Here is an 18,656-nt window from a genome sequence, read left to right as displayed (position 1 = left end):
GCTAATCTCTGGAATGGCTCGACCGATTTTGACGGGACTTTCACTGGCAGATAGCTGATTTGGACATGTGCAAATAACTTAAATTCAAACGCGCACGAAGTCACGGGCACATCAAGTTAGTAATATATTAGTACAGATATAGATTTAAATTTTAGAAATAATAGTATGTTATTGACCATTTAAAATAATATCCTGCGAATAAAAAATTATCACTGTTTTAACATACGACTCTTTTCCACCAATCAAGGTCGTTAACCTCAAAAAAATAGAAAATTAAATACGTTTATTCATAACCTGAATTCGGGTGCATTGTGTCGCCCACACCTCGCTCCGAATAACGTTCTCTTGCGTTACAATCGACTACAACGTGACAAAAACATATTCTTTTTCTTTTGTTATTGTAAAACATGCAATAATTTAAGTTTTTGTCTCTCAAGGTGAATGTACTTTTTGGCTGTGTCGCCATAAATAAAAATAAATTGTTGAAAAATAAAGGTGTACTGACAGTTTGACTTTCTCAAAAACTTTTAATGTATTCAATTCTGACTCATACAGGATCCTTGCGACGTTTTCCTCCACCGAGCAGGAGATAACTTTATTATTTGATATACGAAGATAAACTAGCAAATATGCCACTCTATGGTAAATACCCACCTCAGGCCATAGACATTGGCATTTTGCCAATATGCCAATAAACTTGGGAACTATGATGCTTTGTCCCATGTACCTGTCCACTGGCTCAATCAGCCTCCAAACCGGATCACAACAATTCTAAGTATTGCTAATTGGTGGTAGAATATCTGGTGGTACCTACCGAGACGGGCTTGCACAGAGCCATCCATATACCATCAAGCGAACGTGTAGAAGTGTGAATGTTAAAATTGTGAACGTTATAGCAGTGGTGAAAAAGAACGAAGAATATTTATCGTATAAATAGTTATTATTACTAGTGGGTCTCCTGCGAAACTTCGCGTTTACTCAAAAGATTTTTCAGGAAATTCCGAAAGAAATGGAGCTCTTCGCAATGAGACTGCCCATTATTTTATGATTGGCCCAGTGGTTAGAACGCGTGCATCTTAACCGATGATTTCGGGTTCATTTTCATGTGCTTAATTTGTGTTTATAATTCATCTCGTGCTCGGCGGTGAAGGAAAACATCGTGAGGAAACCTGCATGTGTCTAATTTCAACGAAATTCTGCCACATGTGTATTCCACCAACCCGCATTGGAGCAGCGTGGTGGAATATGCTCCATACCTTCTCCTCAAAGGGAGAGGAGGCCTTAGCCCAGCAGTGGGAAATTTACAGGCTGTTTATGTTATGTTTATGTATTATTATTTTATATGCAGCTTTCGTCCCAAAAATGGGACGCTGGGACAAAAATCGGTGTACGCTATTAATGTGTATAGTTTTATTATTTGTTTATATTAATTTACATACGTACTATTTTTAAGTGTATTATTTTGCTTTTTTTTTCATTTTTTTTTTAAATGTAATTTTTTTTAAAACACTTGAAGTTGTTCCCTATTTATAAATCTAGAGTGCAATGAATTGTTGAGGTATCGCTGACTCTGATATGACAATTTACATTAGTTTCGGGGTCAGAGGTCCACTACCAGAGATGATAACGTGAAAGCCCCAGATTTAGTTAATAAGCAAAAAAAATTGTGTGCATTCATTTCTTGGGTGTGTGAATTAATCATTATTATTATTAATGTACAAATTAAAATCGAATGCAATTACGAAAAAGCAATAACAGTGTATCCCCGCACGGAGCAGCTAAATTTTAATTTGACATTCAACCAGCGACTTGAAATACATTTATACAATACTTACCTGCTTACTGAAAGGAAGATATTCTGATATAAGGTGATCATTAGACTCCCTTTAAAATAAAAATTATTATATTGTGTAGGTTAAAATTTTATAAAAAATTGTGTACTTTTATTGAACGAGACCGCTTATTAAAAAGTGTAGGCTGTTAATTGAATCGCTAATTAATCTAGTTAAGACATGCATATAAAGTAAACACAATTGATGTGTAACTACATGCGCATATTATGTATTTAATACAATGTAAAGTACATTGTATTAAATATTTATTTATTTATTTATTTAATATTTGGGAAACAAACAGATATAAAATATAATCTGATAACATAATACAATTTAAATATCACATTATCCAGCGAAGTTTCCACCGATTGAAGGTATATATATACATATATACCACGTGGTTCTTATTCAATTATAACATACTAGTTGCCGCCCGCGGCTTTTTTTGCGTATTAGGTTGATAAGTCTATGTCATCAATCGTATCAGCGGTTTGGCAGTGACAGATACAGACAGACATTTATTTTCGCGTTTATAATATTAGTATAGATTTATAATATAAAATTATTTATTAACAATATTTTATGTAAATTCATCTCTGAGAAATGAGATTCAAAGTATGTTTGAATCTCATTTCTGAAATACATTTCATACCAGATTCACTCAAGCGTTTGAGCTGAATTTTTGCACAAACTTTTGTAGCTGGTGACGCACGCAACCTCGTGTACTATTATTTCTTAATTTAAACTTTCAAATCTATTGTCTGTGCATTGGGTGTGCATTTCTATTATTTCCAAACTCTTATTTATATAAATTTACATAATAATGTAATTAATACGACTATTTTAATTAAATTTATTTTCAATAGGCTGTCAAGTTGCCGTGTCTCAAATAATAAATTAGTTAACAATGTGATTACAGATGAATTGGTTATTAAGGTTGACAAAAAACGATTACACGAATTACGGCTAAATAAATATCAACCATTCCTTACAATGGACTCACTTAAAGTCACTACATATTACTAAATAAAGTCCTCAAGCCGTACGCAATGAACTCAAAAATTACCACACGGATTTTTCATACGTATATCACCTATGGAAATGTTTCTTACGGAGTGATTCATGAGAAAGGTTTAGGTATATAATTCATTGAGATTTTATCTAAATCGGTTGAAATATGACAAAGTTTTCGGAAAATAAGCTATACCAAAAATTAGCTCTATCTATTATCTATCTGGTAGTTATTACTAGATATAATAAATTTTTATTCAATTGATATTTTGCACGTGATTGCAAACAAAAATAAATAAATAAATAAATTAATTAATTAATAAAATGTATAATGCAGCGTACGAAACATATTTATTAAAATATGTAACGCTTTAGTTTTAGCTCAGGTAATAATTTGTATATTATCGATATAATCGGCGAAATACAAATTATTTCCTCGTATAGTACAACTAAAATGTGACCATTCTTCATAAGTGATGGTACCATAATAATTACATAAGTATTTTTACGTACGTTTGATAAACGGCGACATCCTTTTAAATAAAACGAAACGACGCGTCAACGCTTGTCTCCTGGAATTTCGGACAAATTCCACTGGGAAATGCTGAACAAGATATATCTGATAGGTAATAATATTAAATCCTCTTGTGTATGTAGGTTACGTATATTATGTTAACCTTTACACTTTAACATACGTGTTTTTACGATATATAAATGACGTCATCCGTCTAAAAGTTTATTAGTTTTATAATATTCTTTAGGACACAAACGTTCCTTAATGTTTATTTTAAATTTTTAATTGGATATTTTTGAACGCTTTCATCCAGAAAAAAAAATATTAACCCCGTGCAGTCGGGTAATTGTATTTACAAACTTATGTCTGTACCCAGTATATCACAGTTTGTATAAATATGTTTTATTTTTTGTAAATCTACTTAACATTATCAAATATATATGCGACAGTCATGAATGAATCTTTTGATGCCCAGGCACGATAGCCCTCTTCTTCAGAATAACAATCGTACTAATTTCGTCTGCGTTACCCCAAAGATGGCCATAAAAATATATACAATATTTAGGCAACTAAACACAAAGCTCATTAGAAATCATTTTTGCTTGCCGAGTTTGAAGCCACGATCCTAGTTCTAAGTGGGTCATCTCGATTGTTGACCTAAAGTCATATATTAAACATTCGCAAATACGCAATCAATATGGATAAACATCAACGTGACGGTCAATAGCAAGTCAGGAGTGACATACGTACATAATTACGCACCTGGTTCACGTGTCTGCTAGAAAACCTTCGCAGTAGCGTTGCCTCGAGCGCAACGCGAATAACAAGCAGGCCGATCGACCTTTATACTTGCCTTAGAAGTTATATTATTACAATTTCACCGAGATCTTGTTTTGATTTTTATGTTTTTTTTTTAATTTAAATAACAAAACCTCTGCTGATACATCCTTGCATTTGGTGTATTTTCAATTGTTTTGTTCGAGTTTATTTGCATCGATTTGATGTGGATTTTTGGACAAACAATAAATCAGCAATAAGGTTTGTGGCACATGTTAAGCCGCTTGTCCGATTTTGGTGGTTTTTAGGGTGTTTTTAGTGGGACACTGGATGGTTTAGATTGGACGCGGTAACGCCATCTTCATAGGTAGTAGGGAGGCATCAGAAAACCTTTTAGGAAAAAAAAAGCAATTTATTATAGTCAAAATGTTATTAGATCGCGTGCATCTTAATCGATGATTTCGGATTCAAACCCAGCCAGGCACCACTGAATTTTCATATGCTTAATTTGTGTTTATAATTCATCTCGTGCTCGGCGGTGAAGGAAAACATCGTGAGGAAACCTGCATGTGTCTAATTTCAACGAAAATCTGCCACATGTGTATTCCGCCAATCCGCATTGGAGCAGCGTGGTGGAATATGCTCCAAAACTTCTCCTCAAAGGGGGAGGAGGCCTTTAGCCCAGCAGTGGGAAATTTACAGGCTGCTAATGCTGATGCTAAAATGTTGCTCAGACTAAATCTTTTAGTTTTCATAACGAAAAAAAAAACATACAAATAATCTTATGAGCCGACTAAGAGATAAAGACAAAACAAACGGTTACAGATATTATTTGTTAAGTTTTTTTTCACTAATAATGAATTCATTTAACGAGGAGGGCGTGCCTTTGCGTGTGAATTGATCTTATACCCTATTCCGATCGAAGAAGGAATAAAGATAAACAAACCTTCGATTTACGTATTCCATGTGATTTGTTAATAGCAATACTGTACACTACTGATAGTTCTTGCGTAATATACCTTAATTTTTATCTAGTATGGTTTCCATAACAGCTTCGTCGTCGTTCAAAACGTCATTTTTTTTGCATATCCATAACGAATACCATATAATAATAATAATAAATATTGGACAACATCACATACATTACTCTGACCCCAATGTAAGTAGCTAAAGCACTTGTGTTATGGAAAATCAGAAGTAACGACGGTACCACAAACACCCAGACCCAAGACAACATAGAAAACTAATGAACTTTTTCTACATCGACTCGGCCGGGAATCGAACCCGAGACCTCGGAGTGGCGTACCCATGAAAACCGGTGTACACACTACTCGACCACGGAGGTCGTCAAACAACCATAGATTTTATATAATATTCAACCTCTCTAAAATTCAATGTCAAATGTTGTAAACAACAAATAATTTGGCTTTTGTACTCTTGTCTCGTCATTTTACGAGTCACGAAGCTACTTATTCAGTCTATTTGAGTAAATACATGTCCGTAATAACATTGTACTTGTAAAAGAAAATTATTAGGTTTTTTGCTATATAAATACAAGACTTTCTAGTTTCTATTCAAACTGATGTAGAAGTATCGGCTTGATTTTAAAGACATTCTCTTTGTAAAAAACAGCGATACAATTTTGTTATGGAAGATTTTAAATTTAAATTTCTCAATTAAATATTGATTGTTAAGCGTCAATAGCGCAATGGTTTACGGGCCGCCAAGCGATGTAAAAAGTCGCAAGATCGATCCTGACCCCTTGGGCGACCGTCGTCCCCACTCCTAACACAAGTGATAAACTTAAACGGATGGGTAAACAGGAACATTAGTAATTCCCTAATAAACCTTGGACATTGCAACTAATCTTAAAAAAATAATTAGAAGTTAATCGATTTTTTAGATTTCTTATAAGTTACAATTATGTGCTTTTCTGGGTGTTATTTGCTTCGTTATTTGTTGAAGTTAAATTACGATTAACTTCACGAAAGGAATATTAGTAATTCCTTCATTCATTTGGGGCATTGCTAGTATTACATTTAAAAAAAAAAAAATTTAAAACTACTGAGTAAAAAATTATTATATGAAATAAGGCGAGATCATTAAAACATCAACGCTTCTACTAATCGTAAGAGCAATTACAAAACAAGTTTTAAAAAATATTTTCCCGCCTCTATTGATAATGTAACATGTATTGAAAATGTATGCGTCATTGTTCCTCTAAAATTTAATTTATGTACATCGATTTAGTGATTTAATTTATTTAAAATACTTTATTTAATTAAAAAATTGTCGATCTGAGTAAGTAAGTATTTTAAAAATAATAAACAGTATGTGCGAGTTTGAATGAAGGTTGTTTTCGTGACTCAAAATCAAAATGAAATTTGTGTTTTAAGTAGCACTTTCAAAGCACATTTACTTGTTGGCTCGGCTTTGTGCAATTGAAATTTATATCTCCATTCTTGAAATCAAGGAATTCTATAACTACTAATATTATAAATGTTTAAGTAACTCTGTCTGTCCTTATCAACGCCTAAAACGCGTGCGAAGTCATTGGCGACAACTAATCATTTATATATTATTCTATTGTGTAACAATCTGTAATCTTAGATTATACTTAACGGCTGTATTTATTTTTATCGTAAAGACAAAGTACAGATTCCTATTCGGTCATATGTATCTTTAGTCCAAACTAATATTGTAAATGCGAAAGTTAATTTGTTTTTTGTTTGTTACGCTTTAAAGCTTTTACATTAGCAGCCTGTAAATTTCCCACTGCTGGGCTAAAGGCCTCCTCTCCCTTTGAGGAGAAGGTTTGGAGCATATTCACACTCACGATGTTTTCCTTCACCGCCGAACACGAGATGAATTATAAACATAAATTAAGCACATGAAAATTAAATGGTGCCTGCCTGGGTTTGAACCCGAAATCATAGGTTATGATGCACGCGTTCTAACCACTGGGCCATCTCGGCTTCCACTGGGCCATCTCGGCTCTAACGTCTTACCTACTCCAAATCTACTACCGGTCCGGAAAGAATAAATCTCAGATCTAACAAGAACCCCCGGAAGACACACAGCGGAACCTTTTTTTTAAATTGTATTCACGATATTATTTACTTATTTTTTAATCGACCTGGAAGCTATGGTTTCATTCTCAAGGTCCAATAATCCAAAGGCATTAGTTTTATATACAAACAAACATTCCTTAACGACGATTTCGAATTTTTCATTTGAATAATTTTTAAAGTTTTCTAGGATCCTGTGGTGAAAGCGTATAAATACAACTAAAGAATTATTAAATCCTATTTAGGCGGGTAGCATTCGTAAAATATCTTTTCTGTACTGTCTCTGTACACGTACACATACAGGTGTAGAAAAGGACATAGGGTCTCCTAAACACCCCCTTCGCGGCTTCGACTGCGTGTGGGGACACGAAACTAATTTCAAAATGATTACCTCGGAACCGGTGACAAGATCAAATATCTTGTAAAGCAACACAAGAGTGCTATAAATATTATATGCATGTGTATATATATATTAATTACTGTACATTAATTTATTTCAAAGATATTAATATTTTAATTTAGTTATATATTATGTTTGTCTATACTATGTACTCCAATACTTTTTTACCTCTGTTTTCTTCCCCTAGCTTAAGGAAGCGTGGAAAAGATCGCGATTTTAACTATAAGGCCGCATCTTGTGCATCTTTCTTGAATGTGATTTATTTATTCGTGTACAATAAAGAGTATTTTGTTTTTTTTTTTGAGTGCTCGAATAAATTACGTTCGGATTTAATGAGCTTTAGCGCCTTGGATTATATCGAGCAGTGCATTGCGATTGGCTGATGATGGTAATGATCATGAACGTGTTTAGTCTACAGTGTTCAAACCATGGCGATTTAGGCGGTTAAACTCAAACTCAAATTCTTTTATTCAACATAGAAGAACACTTTCTTATTGATGGTCAAATTAAACACTACCACCGGTTCGGAAAAAGGAACACTCTGACCTGAGATTCTTCTCAGGTCAGAGTGTTCCGGTGAAAGAAACTCAGCGGGTCTTTTTTTTTTTTGTCAAATTAATTACATACATAATTGTATATGAATAGAAACAGCCAGGAGGCGATCGTTTCATTCCCAAGGTGTGCTATCAAACATAAACTCACTAATTGTATAGTAACCTTTAGCACACAAGCGTTCTTTAACATTTTTTTTAAATTTGGCAACAGAAGCATTTTGAACGCTTTCTGGGATCCTGTTGTAGAAGCGTATACATTGCCCCACAAAAGAGTTATTGACTCTATGCAGTCGAGTAACAGGAGTAACAAGATTGTGTTTGGTCCTTGTACCAATGGTATGAGAATCACATTTTCTCATAAAAACATTAATATTTTTCCGTACATACAAAACATTACAGAATATATATTGAGAAGCAACAGTTAATATCTTAATTTCTTTAAATTTATACCTTAATGATTCCTTGGCTCCTAAGTTATAGATTGCGCGAATAGCGCTCTTCTGCAGCACAAATATAGTATGGATAGCGGCTGCGTTACCCCAAAGCATAATACCGTAGGACATTATACTGTGAAAGTAACTGAAATAAACTAGGCGAGCCGTATCAACATCGGTAAATAATCTAATTTTTTTAACCGCAAATGCCGCAGAACTCAGTCTACCCGCCAATCCGTTTATATGGGGGAGCCACTATAACTTAGCATCAAGAGTAGGGCCAAGAAATTCAGTTGTTTCAACTGGATCCATCGATTCCCCATTGATTAGTACATCGGTCATCGGTACATCGGGTTTTACATTTTGCATGTTTGGTGTGCTAAATTTTACAATTTTAGTTTTTTTATTATTCAGCCTAAGTTTATTTACGCTAAACCAGTGTACTATATCAGACATAGCATTGTTTACATCGTCATACTGTACCTGTTTCCTATTAATTTTAAAAAACCAAAGAGGTATCATCAGCAAACAATACTATATCATGTTTGTTCCCAACAAGAAAGGGCAAGTCATTTATGTATATGAGGAATAGAAAAGGTCCAAGAATTGATCCTTGTGAGACCCCCATACCAACTGAGAACCCAGGAGACCTTGTCCCTTTAACGTCAACCCTCTGAATTCTATTGTTAAGATAACAAGTCAGAAGGTCGAGTGCACATTTTCTAATTCCATAGTGATATAGTTTCCTGACCAGAGTTTCATGTTGAACACAATCAAAGACTTTGGATAAGTCGCAGAAAATCCCTAAGGCATCCTGCGACCTCTCCCAGGCTTCATAGATATTTCTTATAAGTTCGATACCTGCGTCGGTAGTCGAGCGACCCCTCGTAAATCCAAATTGTTTTCTATGAAGCAGATTGTATGTATTGAAATATGCTAATAATTGATTTAGAATATTTTTTTCAAATATTTTGCTGAGGGGTGGTAGTATTGAGATTGGCCTATAGTTGTTAGGATCTGAAGACCTACCAGATTTAAATATTGGAATGATTTTACTATGTTTCATCAGGTCAGGAAATACACCACGTTGAACACAATCATTGAATATTATTGCAAGATAAGGTGCAATCACATCAATAATTGCATTTATCACCTTTACAGAAATACCCCATAGATCAGCAGTTTTCTTAATGTCTAATGACTTAAATGTACAAATTATGTCATTGGTGTTTACAGGGGTAAAATTAAATTTTGATTTGCATTTTCGTACATTTTCTTTCATCAATGATTCGGCAACTGCTGGAGAAGAAATAAGTAACTTAGTTGTAGAAACTGGTATGTCAGCAAAAAATTGTTCAAAAACTGAAGCAACTTCCCGTTCGCTATTGATGACTTTATTATTATAATTTATTCAGTGCATTCTTAATTCTATGTTTTATAGTTAAAGACTGCCAAAAAGAACACTTTTCTAAATAATTTTGAATAGTTACTTACATAGTTGGCAAAAGTGGCACTGTGATTGTACGTCCTTTCATTATAAAGCTCGTACATTCGTTGCCTACTTTTATGAATTCCAATTGTAGCCCAATCATTGAATTTTAAAAAGTTTTTTGTATTAACTGTTTTAGAAGTGAATATTGCATTAAACTTGTTTCTAATTAATTTAAATAGATTATTATACAAAACATTGGGATTATCACTAAAAGATAGGTGTGGGAGATTGGCCATAATATTACTTCTAAACTTCTCAATACGACTTGTGGTCAAAGGAACAAACATAATTTTTTCGGAATTGCTTATTTTTTTAACATGGAAATTAAATAAAGCTTGTTGTCCACAATGATCTGAATTTCTATGCAAGTTGCTGTGGAATCTGTTATTCTAGTTGGTTCTAAGAACAGATTTACCAGATTATATGAACCTAACGATGATCTGAATCTAATACTTGTGGTTGTATTTTGCAGTAAATTTATATTAAAATCTCCACAAACAATAATTTCTTTATTAGATTCAGATAATTTCGATTTCGTTTACGTTAGACTTCGGCGTGTCGTGTTATGCAAATTACATACTTAAAACGAAACGAGCGATCCATGCAACGTATGCACGTTGCGTCATAGCTTTCAAACTGCCTGATAAAATATCATGATTCATACATTGGAATACATTCTAGTGTCCATATAAATGTTGAAAAATTGGAATGTATATTTTAATTATTAATTTAATTTAAAAAAAATATTAGCAACCTCAGTAGTGTCGTCAGAAAGGTTTTATTAACACACGAAACGTTGATACGCTGCGCTATTAATATGATTTGAAATTTTACTTTATACACGTCCAAGGTGAAAAGGATGCACTTCAAAAAAAGGCTTTTGAAATAACATATTCTTTAAAATACTTACAAAAAATATTTCTTTGTCATTGACAATGTGTTATAAAAAAGGCTTTATTATCCTTGTTCTGATTTATAGATTACAATAACGTGAAATTCAGGTTTGTCAATAAATAGTCTAAATTGAATACGAAACTCTGCTATTTATATAATAATATCCGACACCAAAACTTCTTCCAAACGTGTTGTATTGTCTCAAATAAATATAATGTTATTGTTTTAGTAGTTTATTTAGTTAAGCATTATGAATAAACCTCTCCACATATGAGTATCGAGAGATATGACATCACAAAAATGGGAGACATTGTGGGTCACTCGGCTGGAACGAAATTGCCTTCGCTGTATTATGTATTAAATACCAGACACGATGATGTAATTCAACAAAGTTTGAGATACAACATAATTAGAGGACAGTAAATAAAATTATTATTAATTATTTCACACGAATTAAAAAAATAACACAAAATAAAAAGAGACAGATAGATAAAGAGAGCGAGGGGAACGTCTGAAGAAATGCCTGCCGTTACGCTTTTTCTTCATTTCATTTCTACCACCTAGCTCTGGGGTATGTGCACACTTCGTTCCAAAAAATTTACATAGTCTTATATATCGTAATGTTCATCTAAAATAAATTATTAATAATCAATGAGATCATCACCCGCGACTAATCACCGATGACCTCACATTTGGGCACAATATTTTCGATTGTATTAAATTTGCAATACAAACAGGACGTGTACAATTTAGTTCACATACGATACGTCAGTTGCGTCCAAAACACAGTCAATTATACGCAAAAGTGTGTCAGGTTGAAAGCGTTTTAAAGCGGAATTATGTTCTTCTAGAATGAAAAATCTACGAGTCAAACTGTGGTCAGCTAACGTTTCGGAGAGAGAACCTGTTTTTATTATAAGCGACACGAGTCACTGTTTAAAAATATTAACAAAAAATAAGTTTTAAAATTCGCTGAACTCATAATTTAACACGTTTTTCTTAACCGATGATTGTGTGTTCGAATCCGGACAAAAGTTTTCATGTGTCGAATTAATTATTAATTCATTGTGTCACTGTTTGCATAAACTCTAACCATTCTCCTTAAGAGTAAAGGACGCCTTTGCCCATAGTGCTACGTTAGGTATATAATGTATTTGTTTACTTTTTAATTTTTCAGCGTCACTCGCATGTACAAAGGGTTAGGTGTTACATATGCCTTTCTACGCAACAGTCGATAGGGTAAGATGTTGAGTACTCGTTGTGAGAGGTAATGATCCCTTGATTAGTTAATTTAAGACGTACAAGCGTAACAAACAAACAAACTCAGTTTCGCATTTATGATATCACGTTAAAATTACACAAGAGTTTGTTAATTTTATTTCAATTATAGATAGATACATTTGATTTTATTTCTGTTTACTTGGTGGTAGGGCTTTGTGCAAGCCCGTCTGGGTAGGTACCACCCACTCGTCAGATATTCTACCGCCAAATAACAGTATTCTGTATTGTTGTGTTCCGGTTAGAAGGGTGAGTGAGCCAGTGTAATTACAGGCACAAGGGACATTACATCTTAGTTCCCAAGGTTGGTGGCGCATAGGTGATGTAAGGAATGGTTAATATTTCTTACAACGCCTTTGTCTATGGGAGGTGGTGACTACTTACCATCAGTTGGCCCATATGCCCGTCCGCCAACCAATGCCATAAAAAAATATATATATATACTCAAATTAAAAGAGGGTTTATTTGTACGTAGGGGACAACCTCCGGAATTAATGATTCGATTAGATAGATTTTCTTTAGTAAAAGGCTACATTGTTCCCGAGTGGTATACGGTATGAATTATATTTATATGATATCAATATCTGTATTAACAAATTGAAACGATGCAAAACCGGGGCGGGTCGCTAGTCCTTAATAAATTAAGTCACATTTTAATTAGTTCATTTCTTGTTTGCTTTAAAGTGATTAATCATAAACTATGCGTACTGTGATAAATTTAATTTGTTCGGAATTTAGACATTTGTAACACCAAACGTTGGCAGACAAAAAAAAAACAAAATAATATAGAAAACTAATCGCACAAAAACACGAACGATTTCGAGGTCGTTGTTGGCGATATCAAATAAATTATAGTTCGCCTACAAAGCTAGATCATCGGTCGGATGAACTAGATTTATTCAACTTAGTTGTAAGTAAGTGAGTGAGTTAAATCTTGCAACTGATTATAACCATTTCAGGGGTTAATTCAACTGCTAATTTATAACGGTTACGAATCGATTACGATTGTCTGATGATCCAACTTCAACGGAACTGAATCGTTATGGTAGTACTATAAGGACTGCCTCGTTGATCTAATCAGTGCCGGATTAAGTATATGCGAGATTCGTAGCAAATGGATGTATAAGAAAAAAATGAAAAACGTAAACAAAATTACGGTAAATTGTTTTCGACAAATTCCGATTCTAATTGAATTAATGTATTCGCGATTGCGAAATGTAGATGAGCGACTTGCAGTTTAAAATGAAATTAAATCAAAACAAAACCTGTCATAGGTTTCGAAATTCCTTAAAAATCGTTTAAATAAACGCGAAGTTTCGCGGGAGACCCACTAGTAGTTATTATCATCAATAGGAAAACGACTAAACGACAACGATTACGTTTCGATTCGACTGCGATAAATTGGCGCCGTAAATTAAAAATTGCTTAAAATTTCGAGCATTGTTTTCGCCAATACAGCACCATCCTTGAACTAAGATGTTTGTCGCTTGTTCCTGTAGTTTCATTGGCTCTCACTTTGCATACCGGAACACAACTATTTTACGTATTGCTGTTTATGGGTAGCATCACCGTCTTTACCATAGAGCACATGGGACAAGTGCCCAGGGCCCCATCCTGAGAGAGCCCCGAAGAACCAACAATTTCTTGCACACGTTGACTGTTGTTGATTTGTTTTTAAATCTTACAAATATGGCAATTTCGAAAATTTATGTGTAAGAAATAACTAACATATTTATCAAAAGGCTCGTGACAATAGTCGATATTAAAAGTAGAAAGTTATAGACGTGCTCTTGATGACAGAAATACATATATATATATACTATAGCCATAAGATTGTACAACCAATCAGATTGCTACGAATCTACGAATATTACCGCACCGTTTATTTGAAACTATACTTAAAGCAAATTATTTGCACAAGGTAGTAAATATCTACCAAAAGGGCCCCAAATTCATGGATGCCCAAGGGCCCCAGCATGGCTTGAGACGGCTTTGATCGGTAGAATACATGATAAGTTGGCAAAACCAACCCAGACAGGCGCGCACAAAGCCCCAAGTACCCTACCAGTAACTTTTCCAACACTTTCGGACTCCCTTCGGCTACTGAGAATTAACGTCCGAAGAACCCAGCAACTTTGATTTGCCTAACTCGGGCCTTAAATCCAGAATCTTAGCAAGCTACCAAAGTTACGTTTCACTTACCTGAATATCAACAACACCGAAGAAGCTAAAGTTTGACTTGGAATCGACGTCGTACGCGAGACGCACGTCGTAGTGCGAAGGTATGACGTCACCGGGTAATAAGTACTGGGAGCTGAGCTGGACTGCTGCCAGCATGCAAAGAGCTACGAGCCACCCCATTGTGCTATCTGAAACAATGGAAAATATTCATTAATTATATGCGTGTTGATTAATCCATACTAATATTATAAATGCGCTTTCGAACTGAACATACACACACACAACTATTGTGATGAAGCAAGCTATGAGCCAAGCTTAAATACTTGTTGACTTCCAGGCAAGATATATTACATACATACATATATAATTGTAACATGGCTGTATTTATAAATGTTGAAAAAGAGTAACTACTGAGTTTCTTGCCGGTTCATCTGGGTAGAATCTACATTCCGTACCGGTGGTAGCTTCACTTAATATTGCTTGTTAAATGACGATACAAAAGTGCTTGTAAAAGCCTACTTGTATAAAGTATATTTTGATTGATCTTTTAATTTTTGCTATGAAGCAAGCTTGAACCCTAAGGATGATCATATTTGTATGCTTAACATTTAAATACAACGATTTAAAGGACCGCGGTTGACAACTGTTTAACTACGTCGTTTAAATGTCTTCCATAGTATATCGTACTCCAGCCGTAAGCCATTTTATTTCGTTTAGACTGTGAACATAGCGATAGTCTTTTTTTAACTCAATGAAAAAATAAATCGAAATAAAATATATTAAGGTTTTTTATTTGTAATTAAATCACAAGCTGAACTAAATAACTTTAATTAATTGAATTTCGCACGCGCTTACATAAGTACCCGGACTATTTTTTTTTTTTTGTAACTAAGTCGCGAGCTGAACTAATTTAAGTTATTTAATTAATTAATTAACTGATATAACTTAATTTAATTAACCGGATTCCACACGCGCTTACACAAGTACACGGACCATTCAACTAAGTCACACTCGATTAAAAAAAAATGATTAATATTCGACATATAAGAATACCATAGAATAAAACTAAGACTAGTAATGACAACTAGTAATTAGACTTAAATAAAACACTAAAAATATTATCTTTAAGTGCCCAGAAGAATACAAAGTCTAAGAGTAACAAACTTATAAATACGGAATAAATCAAAAGTTCTGTTCCTGAACTAGACAAAAAAATTAAGTTAGGTAAAAAAAAACATTTTGCCAGATAAAACTAAACTTTTATATTACCTATTACATAGGGGGATCATATCAGGAATCGATAATCCAATTCTAAAATAAACTGGTATAAGGCTACATTACTAGAGCTAGTATCCGCTCGAATCCGATTTGAATTTGAAGATTAACTCACCAAAAATCGTTTTATCCAACACGCTTTGTATTAAAAAAATTAAATTATTAAAACACACATGACAAAGTTGAACAGCGACTGATGTCTAACGATAAGTGTGTGTGTATATATGCGACCACTTAACGTCTAAAACGCATTTTTCTCCGTAATTGAGGTTACACACTGGCCGCGTCGTATCACATAACATTATGTACGTTTAAAATACATACATTATGTTACTTATGTATACTGACGAGAACCGATGCCCTTATATGGTATATGAGATTTTTTTAAATATCCTCCAGGGCACATCTTGTGGGGGGGTTAATGTAAGATTACACTTAGCGAAGGATTTTTTGGTTACACGTAGAGCATAGTAGTTTTATTTAGCAGTACGATAGTAGGCTGTTAGTGTATGACAGAGTACTCTGTAATAATAATCATCTGAATAGCCTCTTCCAATAGTAGAAGGAAAAAAGATAAACAAACCTTAGATTTACGTATTTCATGCGATTTGCTAATAACTCAGCTTTATTGTACACCATTAAGAGTTTATGATTAATATATCTTTGTTTATAATACCACACTATTGCACTTAACAACTTATTTCCACTTTAATTTTACTTTCAAAATTCCGATAACAGTTTCGTCGACGTTCAAAGTCATTTTTCGCAAATCCATAGTGAATATAATAGATTAATCAAGCCATAGACTGGCAATTTGCTGTCGAACGTTATTTTTATAGTTATTTGGCTTCTCAAGTTATGGTTGGTAAAGAGTTTATATTGCCTAACTAGCATCCCGTCCCGGCTTCAAACGTGTACAGTAAGGGTCTATATATACAACTATTAGACAGAAGAAGAATGATAAAAAATCGTCTTTTTTCTGCTATAACATGCACGTATTGTACGAAAAAAACTTCTTCTTGAATCACTCTGTTTATTGATGAAAACTCCATTTAAATCCGTTGCGTAGAGTAAAATATAGCGTTCAGACGGCGGGAAGCGACTTTGTTTTATACTATGTAGAGATTCGTAGTTAAAACAAATCAGACTTAAAAAATATATTTTGATTTTGCTAAGTACATAGTGCTTAAAACAATGTTACGATATTTCATATTTTTCTGACATTCAAACTGTATCTATACTAATATTTTAAATGCGAAGGACATAGGCTTTCTTTGCCTAACACCTACCAACCATTTTTTTTTCTCGCTGGAAAAACGCGTTACGCTCTTCCCCCACGTGGATGGAAGTGGGGGGGGTATGTGAGACCCGGCAGTGCCCTGGACGCCGAGTGCGCCCCGGTACACCAGAATACCCACTAATAAACCAGCGGTACCGTCTCCGTCTTTCGGCGGGCGCCACGGGATCGCTTTCGCACGCTACCGTGACACGCTGACGGTCGGTCCGCCTATGCGGGCCTCCAAAACCTACCAACCAACACCAACGCCCTAAAAGAGAGCAAAGCTGCGAGCGACAACCAGTCTAATGATACTTAAATACAATTACCAGTGTAAAAATACTCTATACGATAGAATTTTAAATCACCAATTCTAACCTAGTTATGCGACTTTATTATGTTAATACAATAATTACGATACGGACCCCGCATCGCACTTCAATAACTTCGTTCTTCAAACGATTATGTGAATATTAATTAGAAACAGGATCGATAGCTAATTAATATTACTAAGGCTTCATTTCTTATCTTAATCGGGGGATGTGTTTGCATGAGGTAGTTCTCATGATCAATAATAATAGTTTAGTTTTGACGACCTCCGTGGTCGAGTAGTGTGTACACCGGCTTTCATGGGTACGCCACTCCGAGGTTATTAGGTTAGGTTCGATTCCCGGCCGAGTCGATGTAGAAAAAGTTCATTAGTGCTTTAGCTACTTACATTGGGATCAGAGTAATGTATGTGATGTTGTCCAATATTTATATATATTTATTTATATTGAGAATTCAGTTGCGCACATAATATAAGTTATACTAACGGGTCCAGAGGTGGTATGACTGTGTGTGTGTGTGTGTGTGTTTCCTTACGAATATGGCTGTCGTGTTAACTCTATAATACATTTATTTAATATCATGACATTGACACGGTATTAAAATCCTACAAATATAAACAATAATTACTTTTGCAGAAATCGAAAACAATTACTTCATTATCGAGGTGAAGTTTCCTTGTATAAAACACTTAACCTACTTATTATATGCTAAACCTACATCTAACAACATTTTATGGTAATTAAATATAATTATATAAACATACATAAATTATGTATAAATGAAGCAACACTTAAGGCAACTATCCAATATACGCAAATCAAATTCAAGTGCAAGTTCTAACATGTAACGTTTGAACCAAACTTTTCTAACGCATAATTTTAAATGATTTTACATCTTGGGAATAAAACCAACGCCAGGCTATTTCAACCAAATTATCGACTAATCGATAGTAACGTGATCATGACTTTAAATATATTGGACAACACATAAATTACTCTGATCCCAAAGTAAGTAGCTAAAGCACTTGTGTTACGGAAGATCAGAAGTAACGACGGTACCACAAACAGCTGGACCCAAGACAACATAGAAAAGTAATGAACTTTTTCTACATCGACTCGGCCGGAAATCGAACCTCGGCTCGGAGTGGCGTACCCATGAAGACTGTTTGTTCGAGCCAAATAAAACCTCCTTGCTATATACAAATTAATTACGGCGAGACGTCATTTTAAAAAAGAATTGCGCTTGGAGACTTGGACGTCAAAAGAATAAGAATTTTCTTTTTACATAAAATATTATTGTTAATGAGATTAAATTCGTTATTCAAGAGCAAAATACTC

At 34.2% G+C, this 18,656-nt stretch overlaps 1 protein-coding gene across 2 annotated transcripts in view; it reads right to left on the bottom strand.

The window, feature by feature from the left end:
- LOC113399577 (aminopeptidase N-like) overlaps positions 1 to 18,656 on the bottom strand; it is a 46,953-nt gene that overhangs the window by 12,179 nt on the left and 16,118 nt on the right. The window contains exons 1-2 of one of the 2 annotated variants that reach the window (XM_026638731.2): positions 15,829 to 15,984; positions 14,460 to 14,626 (exon numbers count right to left, since the gene is read on the bottom strand). In XM_026638731.2, the coding sequence (XP_026494516.2) occupies positions 14,460 to 14,618 (159 nt within the window). In that variant the 5' untranslated portion in view covers positions 14,619 to 14,626; positions 15,829 to 15,984. Of the gene's footprint in view, positions 1 to 14,459; positions 14,627 to 15,828; positions 15,985 to 18,656 lie in introns of those variants that run through there. The other variant, XM_064218825.1, reaches the window with a different exon arrangement.

The sequence above is a fragment of the Vanessa tameamea genome, chromosome 24 (assembly GCF_037043105.1).
Source record: "Vanessa tameamea isolate UH-Manoa-2023 chromosome 24, ilVanTame1 primary haplotype, whole genome shotgun sequence".
In the NCBI taxonomy this organism is placed as follows: domain Eukaryota; kingdom Metazoa; phylum Arthropoda; class Insecta; order Lepidoptera; family Nymphalidae; genus Vanessa; species Vanessa tameamea.
The sequence above is the reverse complement of the archived record's forward strand: the minus strand, read 5'-3'. Positions and strand labels throughout refer to the sequence as shown.